The 20,797-nt window shown below is 65.3% G+C and overlaps 1 protein-coding gene across 3 annotated transcripts in view; it reads right to left on the bottom strand.

Annotated features, from left to right (window-relative positions):
• The window catches only part of PDE9A (phosphodiesterase 9A), a 48,632-nt gene that overhangs the window by 4,352 nt on the left and 23,483 nt on the right, over nucleotides 1-20,797 (bottom strand). For all 3 annotated transcript variants that reach the window (XM_060198778.1, XM_060198779.1, XM_060198780.1), the window contains exons 5-13: nucleotides 20,310-20,364; nucleotides 18,168-18,238; nucleotides 16,367-16,451; nucleotides 13,227-13,308; nucleotides 4,628-4,702; nucleotides 3,947-4,033; nucleotides 2,082-2,186; nucleotides 1,915-1,997; nucleotides 108-264 (exon numbers count right to left, since the gene is read on the bottom strand). In XM_060198778.1, the coding sequence (XP_060054761.1) occupies nucleotides 108-264; nucleotides 1,915-1,997; nucleotides 2,082-2,186; nucleotides 3,947-4,033; nucleotides 4,628-4,702; nucleotides 13,227-13,308; nucleotides 16,367-16,451; nucleotides 18,168-18,238; nucleotides 20,310-20,364 (800 nt within the window). The remainder of the gene's footprint in view (nucleotides 1-107; nucleotides 265-1,914; nucleotides 1,998-2,081; nucleotides 2,187-3,946; nucleotides 4,034-4,627; nucleotides 4,703-13,226; nucleotides 13,309-16,366; nucleotides 16,452-18,167; nucleotides 18,239-20,309; nucleotides 20,365-20,797) is intronic.

The raw sequence follows: 20,797 nt of genomic DNA, 5'->3' as shown, positions 1-20,797 counted from the left end.
GAGCGGGGGTGGGGGCTGGGCGCGGCCCCCGGCTGGACACGGACCCCGGCCCCCCGGCCCCCCGGCCCCCCGCCCGGCCCGCACGATCCCCGCCCGCCGCGCCCCACCTGGCGGATCTGCCTGAAGCGCTCGGGGGCCAGGCCGGCCAGAATGTTGCAGTCGGGCTGCGCCAGGATGCGGAAGGCCACCGCGCAGTGGTGATTCTCCAGCGGGGACGCGTCGTTGTAGCGCACGGCCAGCTCCGTGCGGGCGTTGACCTGGTACCTGCGGCGGGGCGGGGCGGGGCGGGCTCAGGGGGAGGGGGAGGGGCGGGGCGGGCTCAGGGGGAGGGGAGGGGGAGGGGGCGGGCTCATGAGGGGAGGGGCGGGCTCAGGGGGGGCGGGGGCGGGCTCAGGATGGGAGGGGGCGGGCTCAGGAGGGAGGGGGCGGGCTCATGAGGGGAGGGGCGGGCTCAGGGGGGGCGGGGGCGGGCTCAGGGGGGGCGGGCTCAGGAGGGGAGGGGTCAGGAGGGGGCGGGGTCAGGAGGGGGAGGGGCGGGCTCAGGAGGGGAGTGGCGGGCTCAGGAGGGAGGGGGCGGGCTCAGGAGGGGAGGGGCGGGCTCAGGAGGGGAGGGGGCGGGCTCAGGAGGGGGAGGGGCGGGCTTAGGAGGGGCGGGGTCAGGAGGGAGGGGCGGGGTCAGGAGGGAGGGGTCGGGCTCAGGAGGGGGCGGGGTCAGGAGGGAGGGGGCGGGGTCAGGAGGGAGGGGGCGGGGTCAGGAGGGGAGGGGCGGGCTCAGGAGGGAGGGGCGGGGTCAGGAGGGGAGGGGCGGGCTCAGGAGGGGGCGGGGTCGGGCTCAGGAGGGAGGGGGCGGGCTCAGGAGGGAGGGGGCGGGGTCAGGAGGGGAGGGGCGGGCTCAGGAGGGAGGGGCGGGGTCAGGAGGGGAGGGGCGGGCTCAGGAGGGGGCGGGGTCGGGCTCAGGAGGGAGGGGGCGGGCTCAGGAGGGGAGGGGGCGGGCTCAGGAGGGAGGGGGCGGGGTCATGAGGGAGGGGGCGGGCTCAGGAGGGGGAGGGGCGGGGTCAGGAGGGGAGGGCTCGGGGTCAGGAGGGGAGGGGCGGGCTCAGGAGGGGAGGGGGCGGGCTCAGGAGGGGGAGGGGCGGGCTCAGGAGGGGAGGGGTCAGGAGGGGGCGTGGTCAGGAGGGGAGGGGCTGGGTCAGGAGGGGGCGGGGGCGGGGTCCGGAGGGAGGGGGCGGGCTCAGGAGGGGAGGGGCGGGCTCAGGAGGGGGAGGGGCGGGGTCAGGAGGGGAGGGGCGGGCTCAGGAGGGGAGGGGCGGGCTCAGGAGGGGGAGGGGCGGGGTCAGGAGGGGAGTGGCGGGCTCAGGAGGGAGGGGGCGGGCTCAGGAGGGGAGGGGCGGGCTCAGGAGGGGAGGGGGCGGGCTCAGGAGGGGGAGGGGCGGGCTTAGGAGGGGCGGGGTCAGGAGGGAGGGGCGGGGTCAGGTGGGGAGGGGCGGGCTCAGGAGGGGAGGGGGCGGGGTCAGGAGGGGGCGGGGGCGGGGTCAGGAGGGAGGGGGCGGGCTCAGGAGGGAGGGGTCGGGCTCAGGAGGGGGCGGGGGGCGGGCTGGGGGGGCTGATGGGCCGACGGGGTGGGCAGGGGCTCAGGAGCAGGGCGCGCGGGCTACAGGCTTTGGGGCTTGGGCTGAGGGACGGGGGCTTCGGGGGGCTGCGGCGGGTGTGGTAGCGTGGCTGTGCCCCAGCCCCCGGCTCCCCCGGCCTCCCCCGCACAGCCCAGCTCTGCCCACACGGGGCTCCCACCCTGGGGCCCACGCAGGGCGCCTCTGGTGGCGGTGGGCAAAGCCGGCCCGTGCGCCCTCGGCCCGGCGTGCGACCCACAGGGAGCGGCGGCCCCTGGTCCTCGGGGCGGGGTGGTGGGGGCCGTACGTGTTGTTGAAGCCGGGATGGTCCAGGTCGTGGCAGATGGCCGCTGTCATCAGCGCCAGGATGTCCAGCTGGGACAGCTTCTCCTGGGGGCACAGGGGCGCTGGGGGCTGCTCGGGGCGGCCTGGCCGGTGTGGGCAGGGGGCTCCCTCCCGGGCCGGGGCACCCACCTGCAGCCCGCACACGTAGACCAGGCTGTACATCATCTGGGTGACGCAGAAGCAGTGGCGGAAGTTGTGGAAGGAGTTCTGTCTGTAGTTGTCCTGCACGCACATCTGCGGGGTGCCCGCACCTCAGCCCTGCCGCCCGCCCTCACCTGTCCGCCCCTTTCACCTGGGCCGCTCCCCTGCCCTAGCTGCCCGCCACCTGCCTCCTACGCCTGCCTGGCCCCGTCCTTTCCCCTGTCCCCACCTGCCCCCCATCTCTACCTGTCCCCACCTGTCCCGTCTCTACCTGTCCCCCACCTGCCCCCCATCTCTACCTGTCCCCCAGCTGCCCCGTCTCTAGCTGTCCCCACCTGCCCCCCATCTCTACCTGTCCCCCACCTGCCTCTTCTCTGCCTGTCCCCCACCTGCCCCATCTCTACCTGTCCCCCAGCTGCCCCGTCTCTAGCTGTCCCCCACCTGCCCCATCTCTACCTGTCCCTCACCTGCCCCCCATCTCTACCTGTCCCTCACCTGCCCCCCATCTCTACCTGTCCCCCACCTGCCCCATCTCTACCTGTCCCCCACCTGCCCCCCATCTCTACCTGTCCCCCACCTGCCCCATCTCTACCTGTCCCCCACCTGCCCCCCATCTCTACCTGTCCCCCACCTGCCCCATCTCTACCTGTCCCGCACCTGCCCCCCATCTCTACCTGTCCCCCACCTGCCCCCATCTCTACCTGCCCCCCACCTGCCCCCCATCTGCCCCATCTCTGCATGTCCCTCACCTGTCCCGTCTCTACCTGTCCCCCACCTGCCCCCATCTCTACCTGTCCCCCACCTGCCTCTTCTCTACCTGTCCCTCACCTGCCCCATCCCTTCACCTGTCCCCACCTGTCCCGTCTCTGCCTGTCCCCCACCTGCCCCCATCCCTTCACCTGTCCCCCACCTGCCCTCCTGCCCCAACCAGCGGGGTCCCTTCCCTGCCTTGGCTGCCCCCCTGAGCTCCCCGTGGCTCCGTGTGCTGGGTGACGGGGTCCCAGGTCCCAGGCTAGCCCACGGAGACCAGCTGGCCCTGGCCGGGGGTCAGGTGTCATGCTCGTACCCGGGCAGAGGGTTCAGAGGGGGTGAAGCTGGGTGCCCCCACCTTTCCTGCCTCAGCCTGAGGGCACTGAGCACTCACTCACCCTGTGACAGTCCCTCGGACACACGGACACCATGCTCTCACACGTGCACACACGCATGTGCACGTCTGCCAGTCATGCAGGGGACCATGGGCTCACATACCCACATGCTGTCACATGCTTATACATGCTGCACGCAGGACCACTCTCACACGCGCACGCTTTCTCACACTCTTGTGTTCACACCATCACGTGTTCTCACTCATGTTCTCATGCGCTTGCGTGTTCTCAAACCCTCACGTGTTCTCACTCTCACGTGTTCTCACACGTTCTCCCACCCTCACGTGTTCTCACACTCACATGTTCTCATGTGTTCTCACATTCTCATGCTCTCGTGTTCTCCCACCCTCACGTGTTCTCACACTCACATGTTCTCACTCATGTTCTCACACTCTCATGTTCTCAATGCTCTTATGTGTTCTCACCCTCACGTGTTCTCACACTCACATGTTCTCTCGCGTGTTCTCACGTTCTCACGTGTTCTCACACACATGTCCACACGCTCTCACCTGCTCTCACACTTGTCACGTATTCACACAAGATCGTGCAGTTCTCACGGTGTCACGCGCACACACGTCACCGATGTCCTCACACAGACGCAACTTGAGCACGCATCCCCGCACACACTCATGCCCGCCCCAGCACCCCTCGCCTCCTCCCAGGCCTGGTCCTCAGCATTCTCTGGCCGCCACAGGCCCGGCCCCTCACCAGCCACCTCCTGAGCGTCACGGGGTGGATGCTGAAGTCCCGCACGAGGCCCAGGTCCTGGTACATGTGCTCCAGACAGCTCAGCATCTGCGGGGGCGGGGGAGGAAGGAGGGCCACGGCCGGGGACCCACCCTCCCTCCTGGACACCTGCTGCAGCCCTCGGCCTGGACCCTGGTGGGCCACCTGCCCCGCGGAGTGACCTGTGGAGTTGCCCCTGCTGGCCTGGGAACTGGCTTCTCCCCGGCCTGTGCCCTGAGGCCCTCCCAGACGGGACCCCGGGTGGGCCTGGGACACAGCCCATGTCCCTGGCATTGCGGGGGGGGGCACCGGGCTGGCCGGCTGAGGACCCCCGCCTTGGCCTCCCCGTACCCGTCCGGGTGCCCCTGCTCCGGGCTCAGGGAAACCCCATCACAGAGGCGGTGGCTTGGTCACTGCGGGTAGGACAGGAGCCCTCCCGGTTGTCCCCAAGTGCCGGCAAGGACCCGGGACTGGGACCACACAGCCGCCACCCCGTCCAGTTCCGAGGCCCCGTGTCCTCGGCGTGTCTGCATCTCCGCCTGGGTTCCAGCCTCGGCTCCCCCCCCCCAGACTTCTTGCTCCCTGGAGCCCGCTGGCCACCCTCCTGTCACAGAGGACAGAGCCTCAGCCCTGGACGGGCACCCCTGGCGCCCCCACACTCACCTCGTTGGGCTCCCACAGCCAGACGTCAAAGGTGGGCTTGCGTAAGGCATCCACGGTCTCGGGGGAAAGCAGGTACTGAGGGGTAGGAGTGTCATGGCGATGGAGTCTCGCCTTCCACGGGGATGCCGCTCTCTCTCTCTCTCTCAAGTCATAAAGTTCAATCAAAACCAGGGGAAGTCCAGGCAGGGGGACAGCTCAGCCAGCACAGCACGCCATTCATCAGGCCTGAGAAGCTGCATTAGAGCCCTGGCACCATATGGGAGCGCCAGGCTTAGCACCAGGGGAAGCTCCATGACTGGTGGAGCTGCGCTGTGGGGGCTCTCTCATTCTCTGTTTGACCAAAGAGGGGAAGAAAGCCTGCAGTGAGCAGTGGATCGCATGCACACTCAGGGAAAAAAGCAGAAAGAAAAGAAAAAGTCCCCTAAAGGAAGCTCTCTCTCCCTTCTCCCCCGCGGGCAGAGCCCAGAGCCTTGAGCATCAGACGCCGCCGCTGACCACTTTCCCGGCCAAAGGCTCCATCACCTCCACCTCCTAATAAATTTTAAAAAGTTTTTCTTGGACAGGACAGAGAGGAACTGAGAGGGGGACACAGAGAGGGAGAGACACCTGCAGACCTGCTTCACCACCTGCAGGCGGGGAGCACAGGCTTGAGGCCAGATCCTTGCGCGAGATAACATGAGTGAGAAAGTGAGTGCCCACTGCCCAGACTCAGGCCATTTTTAAAGTTTTTTTTTTTTTTTGCTACTAGAGATCCATTCAGCAGGGGATTGAACCTTTGGCTCAGGAAGGAAAGTCATTAGCATAACTACTATGCTCTCTCCCCTCCACCAACTTTGATTTCTTCAAGACAAAGGAAGATAAGAGAGGAGACCCCACAGCCCTGCCCACCCTCCATGGGCTCCCTGGGTGCTGTGCAGGGTGCTGAGAGAGGAGAGACCCCACAGCCCTGCCCACCCTCCATGGGCTCCCTGGGTGCTGTGCCTGGTGCTGAGAGAGGAGAGACCCCACAGCCCTGCCCACCCTCCATGGGCTCCCTGGGTGCTGTGCCTGGTGCTGAGAGAGGAGAGACCCCACAGCCCTGCTCCACCCTCCATGGGCTCCCTGGGTGCTGTGCAGGGTGCTGAGAGAGGAGACACCCACAGCCCTGCCCACCCTCCATGGGCTCCCTGGGTGCTGTGCAGGGTGCTGAGAGAGGAGAGACCCCACAGCCCTGCCCACCCTCCATGGGCTCCCTGGGTGCTGTGCAGGGTGCTGAGAGAGGAGAGACCCCACAGCCCTGCCCACCCTCCATGGGCTCCCTGGGTGCTGTGCCTGGTGCTGAGAGAGGAGAGACCCCACAGCCCTGCCCACCCTCCATGGGGCTCCCTGGGTGCTGAGAGAGGAGAGACCCCACAGCCCTGCCCACCCTGCATGGGCTCCCTGGGTGCTGTGCCTGGTGCTGAGAGAGGAGAGACCCCACAGTCCTGCCCACCCTCCATGGGCTCCCTGGGTGCTGTGCAGGGTGCTGAGAGAGGAGACACCCCACAGCCCTGCCCACCCTCCATGGGCTCCCTGGGTGCTGTGCAGGGTGCTGAGAGAGGAGACACCCCACAGCCCTGCCCACCCTCAATGGGCTCCCTGGGTGCTGTGCCTGGTGCTGAGAGAGGAGACACCCACAGCCCTGCCCACCCTCCATGGGCTCCCTGGGTGCTGTGCAGGGTGCTGAGAGAGGAGACACCCCACAGCCCTGCCCACATTCCATGGGCTCCCTGGGTGCTGTGCAGGGTGCTGAGAGAGGAGAGACCCCACAGCCCTGCCCACCCTCCATGGGCTCCCTGGGTGCTGTGCAGGGTGCTGAGAGAGGAGAGACCCACAGCCCTGCCCACCCTCCATGGGCTCCCTGGGTGCTGTGCCTGGTGCTGAGAGAGGAGACACCCCACAGCCCTGCCCACCCTCCATGGGCTCCCTGGGTGCTGTGCCTGGTGCTGAGAGAGGAGAGACCCACAGCCCTGCCCACCCTCCATGGGCTCCCTGGGTGCTGTGCCTGGTGCTGAGAGAGGAGACACCCCACAGCCCTGCCCACCCTGCATGGGCTCCCTGGGTGCTGTGCAGGGTGCTGAGAGAGGAGACACCCCACAGCCCTGCCCACCCTCCATGGGCTCCCTGGGTGCTGTGCAGGGTGCTGAGAGAGGAGAGACCCCACAGCCCTGCCCACCCTCCATGGGCTCCCTGGGTGCTGTGCCTGGTGCTGAGAGAGGAGACACCCCACAGCCCTGCCCACCCTCCATGGGCTCCCTGGGTGCTGTGCCTGGTGCTGAGAGAGGAGAGACCCCACAGCCCTGCCCACCCTCCATGGGCTCCCTGGGTGCTGTGCCTGGTGCTGAGAGAGGAGAGACCCCACAGCCCTGCCCACCCTCCATGGGCTCCCTGGGTGCTGTGCATGGTGCTGAGAGAGGAGAGACCCCACAGCCCTGCCCACCCTCCATGGGGCTCCCTGGGTGCTGAGAGAGGAGAGACCCCACAGCCCTGCCCACCCTCCATGGGCTCCCTGGGTGCTGTGCCTGGTGCTGAGAGAGGAGAGACCCCACAGCCCTGCCCACCCTCCATGGGCTCCCTGGGTGCTGTGCAGGGTGCTGAGAGAGGAGAGACCCCACAGCCCTGCCCACCCTCCATGGGCTCCCTGGGTGCTGTGCAGGGTGCTGAGAGAGGAGAGACCCCACATCCCTGCCCACCCTCCATGGGCTCCCTGGGTGCGGTGCAGGGTGCTGAGAGAGGAGACACCCCACAGCCCTGCCCACCCTCCATGGGCTCCCTGGGTGCTGTGCCTGGTGCTGAGAGAGGAGACACCCACAGCCCTGCCCACCCTCCATGGGCTCCCTGGGTGCTGTGCAGGGTGCTGAGAGAGGAGACACCCCACAGCCCTGCCAACCCTCCATGGGCTCCCTGGGTGCTGTGCAGGGTGCTGAGAGAGGAGAGACCCCACATCCCTGCCCACCCTCCATGGGCTCCCTGGGTGCTGTGCAGGGTGCTGAGAGAGGAGAGACCCACAGCCCTGCCCACCCTCCATGGGCTCCCTGGGTGCTGTGCATGGTGCTGAGAGAGGAGAGACCCCACAGCCCTGCCCACCCTGCATGGGCTCCCTGGGTGCTGTGCCTGGTGCTGAGAGAGGAGAGACCCCACAGTCCTGCCCACCCTCCATGGGCTCCCTGGGTGCTGTGCAGGGTGCTGAGAGAGGAGACACCCCACAGCCCTGCCCACCCTCCATGGGCTCCCTGGGTGCTGTGCAGGGTGCTGAGAGAGGAGACACCCCACAGCCCTGCCCACCCTCAATGGGCTCCCTGGGTGCTGTGCCTGGTGCTGAGAGAGGAGACACCCACAGCCCTGCCCACCCTCCATGGGCTCCCTGGGTGCTGTGCAGGGTGCTGAGAGAGGAGACACCCCACAGCCCTGCCCACATTCCATGGGCTCCCTGGGTGCTGTGCAGGGTGCTGAGAGAGGAGAGACCCCACATCCCTGCCCACCCTCCATGGGCTCCCTGGGTGCTGTGCAGGGTGCTGAGAGAGGAGAGACCCACAGCCCTGCCCACCCTCCATGGGCTCCCTGGGTGCTGTGCATGGTGCTGAGAGAGGAGAGACCCCACAGCCCTGCCCACCCTCCATGGGGCTCCCTGGGTGCTGAGAGAGGAGAGACCCCACAGCCCTGCCCACCCTGCATGGGCTCCCTGGGTGCTGTGCCTGGTGCTGAGAGAGGAGAGACCCCACAGTCCTGCCCACCCTCCATGGGCTCCCTGGGTGCTGTGCAGGGTGCTGAGAGAGGAGACACCCCACAGCCCTGCCCACCCTCCATGGGCTCCCTGGGTGCTGTGCAGGGTGCTGAGAGAGGAGACACCCCACAGCCCTGCCCACCCTCAATGGGCTCCCTGGGTGCTGTGCCTGGTGCTGAGAGAGGAGACACCCACAGCCCTGCCCACCCTCCATGGGCTCCCTGGGTGCTGTGCAGGGTGCTGAGAGAGGAGACACCCCACAGCCCTGCCCACATTCCATGGGCTCCCTGGGTGCTGTGCAGGGTGCTGAGAGAGGAGAGACCCCACAGCCCTGCCCACCCTCCATGGGCTCCCTGGGTGCTGTGCAGGGTGCTGAGAGAGGAGAGACCCACAGCCCTGCCCACCCTCCATGGGCTCCCTGGGTGCTGTGCCTGGTGCTGAGAGAGGAGACACCCCACAGCCCTGCCCACCCTCCATGGGCTCCCTGGGTGCTGTGCCTGGTGCTGAGAGAGGAGAGACCCACAGCCCTGCCCACCCTCCATGGGCTCCCTGGGTGCTGTGCCTGGTGCTGAGAGAGGAGACACCCCACAGCCCTGCCCACCCTGCATGGGCTCCCTGGGTGCTGTGCAGGGTGCTGAGAGAGGAGACACCCCACAGCCCTGCCCACCCTCCATGGGCTCCCTGGGTGCTGTGCCTGGTGCTGAGAGAGGAGAGACCCCACAGCCCTGCCCACCCTCCATGGGCTCCCTGGGTGCTGTGCCTGGTGCTGAGAGAGGAGAGACCCCACAGCCCTGCCCACCCTCCATGGGCTCCCTGGGTGCTGTGCATGGTGCTGAGAGAGGAGAGACCCCACAGCCCTGCCCACCCTCCATGGGGCTCCCTGGGTGCTGAGAGAGGAGAGACCCCACAGCCCTGCCCACCCTCCATGGGCTCCCTGGGTGCTGTGCCTGGTGCTGAGAGAGGAGAGACCCCACAGCCCTGCCCACCCTCCATGGGCTCCCTGGGTGCTGTGCAGGGTGCTGAGAGAGGAGAGACCCCACAGCCCTGCCCACCCTCCATGGGCTCCCTGGGTGCTGTGCAGGGTGCTGAGAGAGGAGAGACCCCACATCCCTGCCCACCCTCCATGGGCTCCCTGGGTGCTGTGCAGGGTGCTGAGAGAGGAGAGACCCACAGCCCTGCCCACCCTCCATGGGCATCCTGGGTGCTGTGCCTGGTGCTGAGAGAGGAGAGACCCCACAGCCCTGCCCACCCTCCATGGGCTCCCTGGGTTCTGTGCAGGGTGCTGAGAGAGGAGAGACCCCACAGCCCTGCCCACCCTCCATGGGCTCCCTGGGTGCTGTGCAGGGTGCTGAGAGAGGAGAGACCCCACAGCCCTGCCCACCCTCCATGGGCTCCCTGGGTGCTGTGCAGGGTGCTGAGAGAGGAGAGACCCCACAGCCCTGCCCACCCTCCATGGGCTCCCTGGGTGCTGTGCAGGGTGCTGAGAGAGGAGACACCCCACAGCCCTGCCCACCCTCCATGGGCTCCCTGGGTGCTGTGCAGGGTGCTGAGAGAGGAGACACCCCACAGCCCTGCCCACCCTCCATGGGCTCCCTGGGTGCTGTGCCTGGTGCTGAGAGAGGAGAGACCCCACAGCCCTGCTCCACCCTCCATGGGCTCCCTGGGTGCGGTGCAGGGTGCTGAGAGAGGAGACACCCCACAGCCCTGCCCACCCTCCATGGGCTCCCTGGGTGCTGTGCCTGGTGCTGAGAGAGGAGACACCCACAGCCCTGCCCACCCTCCATGGGCTCCCTGGGTGCTGTGCAGGGTGCTGAGAGAGGAGACACCCCACAGCCCTGCCAACCCTCCATGGGCTCCCTGGGTGCTGTGCAGGGTGCTGAGAGAGGAGAGACCCCACATCCCTGCCCACCCTCCATGGGCTCCCTGGGTGCTGTGCAGGGTGCTGAGAGAGGAGAGACCCACAGCCCTGCCCACCCTCCATGGGCTCCCTGGGTGCTGTGCATGGTGCTGAGAGAGGAGAGACCCCACAGCCCTGCCCACCCTCCATGGGGCTCCCTGGGTGCTGAGAGAGGAGAGACCCCACAGCCCTGCCCACCCTGCATGGGCTCCCTGGGTGCTGTGCCTGGTGCTGAGAGAGGAGAGACCCCACAGTCCTGCCCACCCTCCATGGGCTCCCTGGGTGCTGTGCAGGGTGCTGAGAGAGGAGACACCCCACAGCCCTGCCCACCCTCCATGGGCTCCCTGGGTGCTGTGCAGGGTGCTGAGAGAGGAGACACCCCACAGCCCTGCCCACCCTCAATGGGCTCCCTGGGTGCTGTGCCTGGTGCTGAGAGAGGAGACACCCACAGCCCTGCCCACCCTCCATGGGCTCCCTGGGTGCTGTGCAGGGTGCTGAGAGAGGAGACACCCCACAGCCCTGCCCACATTCCATGGGCTCCCTGGGTGCTGTGCAGGGTGCTGAGAGAGGAGAGACCCCACAGCCCTGCCCACCCTCCATGGGCTCCCTGGGTGCTGTGCAGGGTGCTGAGAGAGGAGACACCCCACAGCCCTGCCCACCCTCCATGGGCTCCCTGGGTGCTGTGCCTGGTGCTGAGAGAGGAGAGACCCCACATCCCTGCCCACCCTCCATGGGCTCCCTGGGTGCTGTGCCTGGTGCTGAGAGAGGAGAGACCCCACAGCCCTGCCCACCCTCCATGGGCTCCCTGGGTGCTGTGCCTGGTGCTGAGAGAGGAGAGACCCCACAGCCCTGCCCACCCTCCATGGGCTCCCTGGGTGCTGTGCAGGGTGCTGAGAGAGGAGAGACCCCACAGCCCTGCCCACCCTCCATGGGGCTCCCTGGGTGCTGAGAGAGGAGAGACCCCACAGCCCTGCCCACCCTCCATGGGCTCCCTGGGTGCTGTGCCTGGTGCTGAGAGAGGAGAGACCCCACAGCCCTGCCCACCCTCCATGGGCTCCCTGGGTGCTGTGCAGGGTGCTGAGAGAGGAGAGACCCCACAGCCCTGCCCACCCTCCATGGGCTCCCTGGGTGCTGTGCAGGGTGCTGAGAGAGGAGAGACCCCACATCCCTGCCCACCCTCCATGGGCTCCCTGGGTGCTGTGCAGGGTGCTGAGAGAGGAGAGACCCACAGCCCTGCCCACCCTCCATGGGCTCCCTGGGTGCTGTGCCTGGTGCTGAGAGAGGAGAGACCCCACAGCCCTGCCCACCCTCCATGGGCTCCCTGGGTGCTGTGCAGGGTGCTGAGAGAGGAGAGACCCCACAGCCCTGCCCACCCTCCATGGGCTCCCTGGGTGCTGTGCAGGGTGCTGAGAGAGGAGAGACCCCACAGCCCTGCCCACCCTCCATGGGCTCCCTGGGTGCTGTGCAGGGTGCTGAGAGAGGAGAGACCCCACAGCCCTGCCCACCCTCCATGGGCTCCCTGGGTGCTGTGCAGGGTGCTGAGAGAGGAGACACCCCACAGCCCTACCCACCCTCCATGGGGCTCCCTGGGTGCTGTGCAGGGTGCTGAGAGAGGAGAGACCCCACAGCCCTGCCCACCCTCCATGGGCTCCCTGGGTGCTGTGCCTGGTGCTGAGAGAGGAGACACCCCACAGCCCTGCCCACCCTCCATGGGCTCCCTGGGTGCTGTGCAGGGTGCTGAGAGAGGAGAGACCCCACAGCCCTGCCCACCCTCCATGGGCTCCCTGGGTGCTGTGCCTGGTGCTGAGAGAGGAGAGACCCCACAGCCCTGCCCACCCTCCATGGGCTCCCTGGGTTCTGTGCAGGGTGCTGAGAGAGGAGACACCCCACAGCCCTGCCCACCCTCCATGGGCTCCCTGGGTGCTGTGCAGGGTGCTGAGAGAGGTGAGACCCCACAGCCCTGCCCACCCTTCATGGGCTCCCTGGGTGCTGTGCATGGTGCTGAGAGAGGAGAGACCCCACAGCCCTGCCCACCCTCCATGGGGCTCCCTGGGTGCTGTGCCTGTTGCTGAGAGAGGAGAGACCCCACAGCCCTGCCCACCCTCCATGGGGCTCCCTGGGTGCTGTGCCTGTTGCTGAGAGAGGAGACACCCCACAGCCCTGCCCACCCTCCATGGGCTCCCTGGGTGCTGTGCAGGGTGCTGAGAGAGGAGAGACCCCACAGCCCTGCCCACCCTCCATGGGCTCCCTGGGTGCTGTGCATGGTGCTGAGAGAGGAGAGACCCCACAGCCCTGCCCACCCTCCATGGGCTCCCTGGGTGCTGTGCATGGTGCTGAGGAGAGACCCCACAGCCCTGCCCACCCTCCATGGGCTCCCTGGGTGCTGTGCAGGGTGCTGAGAGAGGAGAGACCCCACAGCCCTGCCCACCCTCCATGGGCTCCCTGGGTGCTGTGCAGGGTGCTGAGAGAGGAGAGACCCCACAGCCCTGCCCTCCCTATGTGGGCTCCCTGGGTGCAGTGCAGGGTGCTGAGAGAGGAGAGACCCCACAGCCCTGCCCACCCTCCATGGGCTCCCTGGGTGCTGTGCAGGGTGCTGAGAGAGGAGAGACCCCACAGCCCTGCCCACCCTCCATGGGGCTCCCTGGGTGCTGTGCAGGGAGCTCCCTTGTCGTCCAGGGCCCCACACCCAGCTGGCATGCACTCCACCAGCTGATCCGTCTCCCAGCCCCACCGTGAACTCTGAATATCAAGGCTGCTGGGTGTGTATGGTTGGGAGTGACAGGGCTCCTGTCCCCAGCACAGGACACCAGGACGAGGACAGAGGGAGACTCGGGTGTGAGTGAGAAGATGCCAGGAAAGGCAGGGGGTCGGCTGCGCTGAGGGGCTGAAGGTGTGGGAAGCGGGCCTGGGGGCCATGGCGGGGGTGGGGGGCCGTGGGCCTGGGGCCGAGTGGCGCTTACCTTGGGGTAAGTGGGGACATCTCGCCGAGGGCCCAGCGTTCTGCTGCTGTCCACAGAGCTGTACTTACAGGGGCAGGTGGTCCTAGGAGATGGGGCGGGAGGGTCACCGGACTCACAGCTGGAGCCCCACCCCCAGCCCAGCCTCGTCAGCGGTGGACACATCGCTCAGGCCCAGACATGTGGCCACCACACGTCTCTTGAGGAGGAAGGGGACACCACACCTTTTTGTTTTCTCCCCCCCCCCTCTCTCTCTTCTGTCTACTATTTACTTGACCCGACAAAGAGAAATTGAGGGGAGGGCGAGGGAGAGAGGGAGAGACAGAGACACCCGCAGCCCCGCTTCACCACTTGTAAAGCTTCCCCCCTGCAGGTGGGGCTGGGGATTCGAACCCAGCTCCTTGCTCTGGCAATCTGTGCGCTCGGCTGGGCGCACACCACCTGGCCCTTGACTTTCCTTTTTAGTTTTTGCACATCGCTGGAAGGGACCTCGGGCCTCAGAGAGACCAGGGCTGGCACAGGGATGCCGGGGATTGAACCCAGGGCCTGTGGGGTCTCAGGAGCTCAGCGCCAGAGCTCAGCTGTGTCTCCCTGTCCCTGTCTCTCCTGGCCCGACTTGTATTCGACTGTTTTTCCTTTTCTTGTTTGCTACAGGGATATCGCTGGGGTCACAGCCGGCACCTGGAACCTGCTGATCCTGGGGGCCATCCTTCCCCGATTTTATTTGACAGAACAGAGAGAAATGGAGGGGGGAGGCGTGGGTGGTGGCACATCTGGTTGAGCACACATGTTGCAGTGTGCTCGTACACAGGTTCGAGCCCCCAGCCCCCACCCGCAGGGGGGAAGCTTTGCGAGTGGTGAAGCAGGGCTGCAGGGGTCTCTCTCCCTCTCTCCCTCCTTCTCCCTTTCAATTCTAGCTGTCTCTACCCAATAAGAAATAAAATATCAAAAAAATAATCAGGGGAGTTGGGTGGTAGCGCAGCGGGTTAAGCGCACGTGGCACAGAGCGCAGGGACCGGCGCAAGGACCCCGGTTCGAGCCCCCGGCTCCCCACTTGCAGGGGAGTCGCTTCCCAGGCGGTGAAGCAGGTCTGCAGGTGTCTGTCTTTCTCTCCCCCTCTCTGTCTTCCCCTCCTCTCTCCATTTCTCTCTGTCCTATCCAACAACGAACAACATCAACAATGGCAATAATAATAATAACCACAACGAGGCTATAACAACAAGGGCAACAAAAAGGGAAAAAAAAATAGTCTCCAGGAGCGGTGGATTCGTGTTGCAGGCACTGAGCCCCAGCAATAACCCTGGAGGAAAAAAAATTGTGAAAAAGGGTTGGTCCGGGAGTTGGCACAGTGGATAAAGCGTTGGACTCTCAAACACAAGGCCCTGAGTTCAATGCCCAGCTGCACATGGACCAGAGGAATGTCTGGTTCTTTCTCTCTTCCATTCTCATTAATAAATAAGTAAAATATTAAAAAAAAAAAAAAGAAAGAAAAGAAAATGAGTCAGAGTGATAGCAGCTGCTTCTGTGACCCGCGGCCCGTCCTGCCCGGTGTGGAGGCTGACCACCCAGAGGCCGAGGGCCGGGAGCTGGAGGTCTTGAGCTGTTCCTTCTGCCATAGGGAGGCTCAGAGACAGACGCTGGCCGGGTGCCCGCGGGAGGGGTCCGGGCAGACGGGTGACAGCTGCCCCCAGGCGTGCCCATGCCGTAGGCATACACTGGGCCAGCACCCTGAGGCCCCCTCCCCCAGCAGACAGTCTGCCCTCGCCCACCAGCGGCTCCTGGGGTGCCCTGGGCATCTCCCAGTGCCAGCCATGTCTGGCCCTGCCATCTGTGCTGTTGCCATGGGGACCGGCCTCCTGCCTGTGCTGGCTTTGTGCCCAGCCTGCCTCTGGGTGGCCCTGGCTTCTGCTGCTCCTTCCGGGGCTGCACCCCTCCCCGCAGCCCTCGCCGGGGAACAGGCCAGGCTGGCCATTTGCTAGGAGTGAAAGCAGAGGCCATGGCCCTGTAGCCCTCCCCGCCTCCCCCCTGCAGGCACGGGGTGTGTGTCAGACCTCGTCCCTCCTGGGGAGGCTGCTGGAGGGGACAAAGGCATCTCTCCCATGGCTTGGGGTGCGAGGCGGCCCTGCATGGCACTCAGCTTGGCCTGCACAGACCCGGGTCCCCTCCACCCTGCCCCCACCCCCAGCAGCCCTCACTCAGTGGGATGAGACCCTACAAGCTGGGGGGGGTCCCGAGACGACTGGTGTTTGCACATGACTGTCCCGGCTTCACAGGCCCACAGGAACCTTAGTGGCACCCAGGGCGTTGTCACCAGCATGCCAGGCCTTAGGGCAGGGGACACACTGCAGCCACACGCTACCTGGGTGGGGACCACGGAGGCCCTGGGCACAGGGCTGTGGGCAGTGTGAAGGTGCCAAGCAAGGCTCACAAGCCCTCCATGATGTGCTGTGCTTATACCATCACCGTTATCATCACCGTCAACACCACCACCAACATCACCACCAAGACCGCCATCACCACCATCATCACCATCACCACCACCATCACCTCCATCATAACCATCACCACTACCACGATTACCAACACCATCACCTTCACCATCACCACCACCGCCATCACCATCATCATCACCACCATCATCACCATCACCACCACCACCATTACCACCACCATCACCTTCACCATCACCACCATCACCACCACCACCACCATCATCATCAACATCACCACCACCACCATTACCATCACCACCATCACCACCACCACCATCACCACCACCACCATCACCACCACCACCATCACCACCACCACCATCACCACAATCATCACCACCACCACCACGATTACCAACACCACCACCTTCACCATTACCATCACCGCCATCACCACCACCGCCATCACCATCACCACCACCACCACCACCATTATCATCACCACCATCACCACCACCACCATCATCACCACCAGTGGCCCAACTCCAGTGGCCCAAGCACGCACGCTGAGTCTGGGGGTGTGGGCGAGGGGGCCCCATCCCCTGACCCAAGAGTTCTGTGTCCAGTCCACCCCCAGCCCCTCACCTGCTGCCCCTCCCACCTGGCCCCCTACCTGCTGCCCCTACCTGCTGCCCCCCACCTGGCCCCTACCTGCTGCTCCTGGCTGCCAGCTCCTCACGCATCCTTCTGATGTCCGTCTTGCATTTCTCGATCTCCACGGCCCTCAGAGCCTCCACTGCCCAGAGAGGTGGGTTACCATGGAGACCGGGGCGGCTAGGAACGGGTGCCCACCCACCCTGCGTGCGGGGTCCTGCTCCCGCTTGGACCCGGTGTTCCTGTGGGGGAGCCTTGGCCCCTCCCCTGAGCCCCGTTGCTGGCCCTCGTCACGCCCCATGGCGGGGAGGTCACCAGCACACGGTGGGCAAGGCCACAGGCCCCCAGGGGAGAGGCCACGACGGTCAGTGGCCAGGACGGACTGGGTAGACAGGACAGACGGGGGGGCGTCAGGCCCCAGGGACCAGCCAGGACACCAGTTCCCAGAAAACACCAAGGTCACCAAGGTCAACGTGTGGGGCAGCTTTAGAGGACAGGGGACACCTCAGCAGGTGGAACACAGGACTTGCATGGCTGAGGTTCTGGGCTTGATCCCCAGTGCTGCATGCCGGAATGGAGCTCTGCTTGCGCTTTCTCCCTCTCTCTTTAATAACATCGATTTTTAATATATTTATTTATTCCCTTTTGCCGCCCTTGTTTTGTTGTTGTAGTTATTGTTATTGATGATGTTGTTGTTGTTGGATAGGACAGAGAGAAATGGAGAGAGGAGGGGAGACAGAGAGGGGGAGAGAAAGACAGACACCTGCAGACCTGCTTCACCGCCTGTGAAGCGACTCCCCTGCAGGTGGGGAGCCGGGGGCTCGGACAGGATCCTTAATGCCGGTCCCTGCGCTTTGTGCCACGTGTGTTTAACCCGCTGCGCTACCGCCCGACTCCGGTTAACATTGATTTTTAATGTGGCCATGTGGGCTCGGGGGCACAACGGGAGGGCTGTTGCTGCCTTGCCTGGGGCGCGGGACGACACTCCAGAACTTGGTCCCCACCGCAGGAAGCCCCCAGGACTTGAGGCCACATGTCAGCACCCTCCTAGATTTCAGTTCTCACCCGGGACACTCAGGGCTTTTGTCTACACTGCAGGCGAATCCAGGTCTGCACCACAGGACCTCTAACCTCTTAGACTTTTGTCCACACTGCGGGACTCGCCGAGAGTCAGTCAGGTGTAAGAGACTCCAGGCCTCTGTCTACACCGCGGTACTCTCTAGTACTCAGTCCACACCTAGGCGGCTGCGCCTCTGAGTCTACACCGCAGGGTGCTCCGTCAGGGGCAGACCGCACGGTGGCCGTGGGGGCTCTGGGCTGAGCGAGCGGCAGCTCCAGTGTGACGGCCGCGCCCAGCTGCTCTGCCCTGCCCACGCCTGCCTCGAACCCGCGATTCCTGGGGCTTTCTTTGTGGTGTGGCTGTCAGCTTCCACTGTCACTCGCGTCACAGAGAGACTGAGTGACCGGTCGGCTGGGCTCTCGGTGTCTCTCAGAGAGATCTCACCCGTCTCTGCCTGTACCTCCCGTGGGCACGGCTTCCTGGACCAGAGCCCCCTCAGCTCAGCCTGTGGGCAGTGCGGGGGGCTGAACTCAGGGCTTGCAGGTCCTGTGTGCCCCCACAGAGCCGCCTCCCAGCCCCAGGGCGCCGTTTTCAGTGGCTGTTTATTGATGAATTGATTGATGATTGATCTGAGCCGGGCCGTGCTGACTCACGGCTCCCAGGACAATTCTTCAATCAGAGAGAGACAGACCACAGCCCCCGAGCTTCCCCCAGTGCCAGGGCTCCCCTCACGCGGTGCCGGGGCTGCAGCCTGCCTCTTGCCCTGCCGTCCGCCCGGCAGTGGTGGCCGCCACTCACCTTCCACGCGGCGCTCCAGCACGGTCAGCTGGCTGGTGACTTCGGCCTTCAGCTCACTGAGTTTAAAGGCTCTGGGGGGAGAACGGCAGAGTGTCACCGTCACCCTCACCGTGACTCGGGCTGGCCGGCGGGGGACACTGCCCTGCGTCCACCACGGGTGTCTCTGTCCACTGCTCACGAGGACGGCCCAGCCCTGCACGCTGCCCCCCGCAGACCCTCGACCTCCCGCTTGGGGTCCCCGTGTTCTCTCCCCAGGCCCCGTCCTCAGCTCCAGCAGCTCTGGACATTGTGGGCCCTCCTTCGCCCGGCCCCTCCCCTCCTGCTTTTTCCTTTCTTCCTCCAGGGTCATCGCTGGGGCTTGGTGTTTGCACTGTGAATCCACGGCTCCTGGAGGCCATTTTTCCATTTTATTGGATAGGACAGAGGGAAACTGAGAGAGGAGGGGAGACAGAGAGGGGGAGAGAAAGACAGACACCTGCAGACCTGCTTCACCGCCTGCGAAGCGACTCCCCTGCAGCTGGGGAGCCGGGGGCTCGAACCGGGATCCTTGTGCTTATACTGTGTAGGATAACCCCACGCGCCACCTGCTCACACCCAGCACAACAGGTGCGGCCGGGTCTCTGAGTCGCCCCAGAGCCAGGAGGGTCCGTGAAGAGGGAGCCCACCTCAAGCCTCCACGAGACAGCTGGGGCCAACCTTGCGGGTGACTGGGGACCCCAAGGACGTGTGTCCAAGGAGAACCACTCTGAAAACCCCAATGGCCATGCCCTTTGGGACGAACTGCCAAGGGGCTGGGCGGTAGCACACCTGGAGGAACACACATTCCCAGGCACAAGGCCCCGGGTTCGAGCCCCGGGTTCCCCACCTGCAGGGGAGTCGCTTCATGAGTGGTGGAGCAGGGTTGCAGGTGTCTTTCACCCTGTCTCCCTCTTCCCTAATCTCTCCCTCTTCCCTTTCAAAATCTCTCTATTCTAAGAAATTAAAAAATAGGGAGCTGGGTGGTAGCGCAGTGGGTTAAGCGCAGGTGGCGCAAAATGCAAGGACCAGCATAAGGATCCCGGTTCGAGCCCCCGGCTCCCCACCTGCAGGGGAGTCGCTTCACAGGCGGTGAAGCAGGTCTGCAGGTGTCTGTCTGTCTCTCCCCCTCTCTGTCTTCCCCTCCTCTCTCCATTTCTCTCTGTCCTATCCAACAACGACAACAACAATAATAACTACAACAGTAAAAAAACAACAAGGGCAACAAAAGGGAATAAATAAATATTAAAAAAATTAATAATGGGGCTGGGTGGTAGCACAGCGGGTTAAGCACACGTGGCGCAAAGCTCAAGGACCGTCCTAAGGATCCCGGTTCGAGCCCCCGGCTCCCCACCTGCAGGGGAGTCGCTTCCCAGGCGGTGAAGCAGGTCTGCAGGTGTCTGTCTGTCTCTTCCCCTCTCTGTCTTCCCCTCCTCTCTCTGTTTCTCTCTGTCCTAGCCAACAACGACGACAACAACCACTACAACAATAATAACTACGTGACAACAATAAAAAGACAACAAGGGCAACAAAAAAGGGAAAATAAATAAAATAAAAAAGAAAATATTAAAATAAATAAATTTAAAAAAGAGAAATAGGGGCTGGGTGGTGGCACTCCTGCTAGAGCACACGTGTCAGCACACACCCCGGGTTCAAGGCCCTGGTCCGCGCCCGGGGGGGCGGAGCTTAACCAGTGGTGCAGCAGGACTGCAGGTGTCTCTGCCAGTCTCCCCGTCCCTTGTCAGTGCCTCTGTCTCCAAAAAAAAGCTGCTTCCTGACCCCAGGCGGCCCAGCTGGGCCCCAACTCTCAGGTGCCTCTCTGGGTGCGGGGCCCAGCAGGCCTGGCAGCGACTCCCTCTGCCCAAGGCCACGCCCACACACGCCCACGCCCACACGCGACCACGCCCACACACAGTCCCCGACCACACCCCCAATGTAATGCTGACCACGCCCAGATCTAACCCCGACCACGCCCCAAACGCAGCCTTGACCACGCCCCAGGCCACACCCAGTCCGTCCCGGCCACGCCCCAGACAGCAGCCCCCGACCACGCCCCCATATGGCACCCCATGCCCCTAGGGCCCCCCCAGGCTGCACCCCTGGCCAGGGCAGCGGGCAGCGTCCTACCTGGAGAACTGCTCAGCCACCTGCGCCATCACACCTTGCACCAGCTCCTCGCGCTCTGCGGACAGACAGACACAAGGATGGGCCGGACACAAGGGTGGACCGGGGAGGCCAAGCTCAGGGGTGGGGGTCTTGCCGGGGGCTCCCCATCCTGGAGCTGCCCCAGGCGCCATGGCTTGACAGGGACACTTAGGGTGAAGGGCGGCCAGTGCTGGGGGGCTTCCCGGACAGAACCTGGGGACCCAGCAGGACCCGCCGTCCAGTTTCGGGGGACCCTCGGGTGGGTGCCCTCGAGAAGGTGTGAGGGGTGCCCGCTGCCCTCCGCAGGCAGCCTGGCCCGGAGCTCCAGGGCTTGGCCAGCTCTGCGTCACCTGAGGTCACCCCAGCAGCCAGGCAAAGAAAGGGCCCTTGGTCTGGGCAGGGGACCCCAGGACGGAGCTGTCCTCGTGTCTCTACATGGGTGGCCAGATGCGTCACAGCCAGGGCCGGGC

The sequence above is a fragment of the Erinaceus europaeus genome, chromosome 9 (genome assembly GCF_950295315.1).
Source record: "Erinaceus europaeus chromosome 9, mEriEur2.1, whole genome shotgun sequence".
In the NCBI taxonomy this organism is placed as follows: Eukaryota; Metazoa; Chordata; class Mammalia; order Eulipotyphla; family Erinaceidae; genus Erinaceus; species Erinaceus europaeus.
Note: the sequence above shows the minus strand (reverse complement) of the source record. Positions and strands in the feature narration are given on the sequence as shown.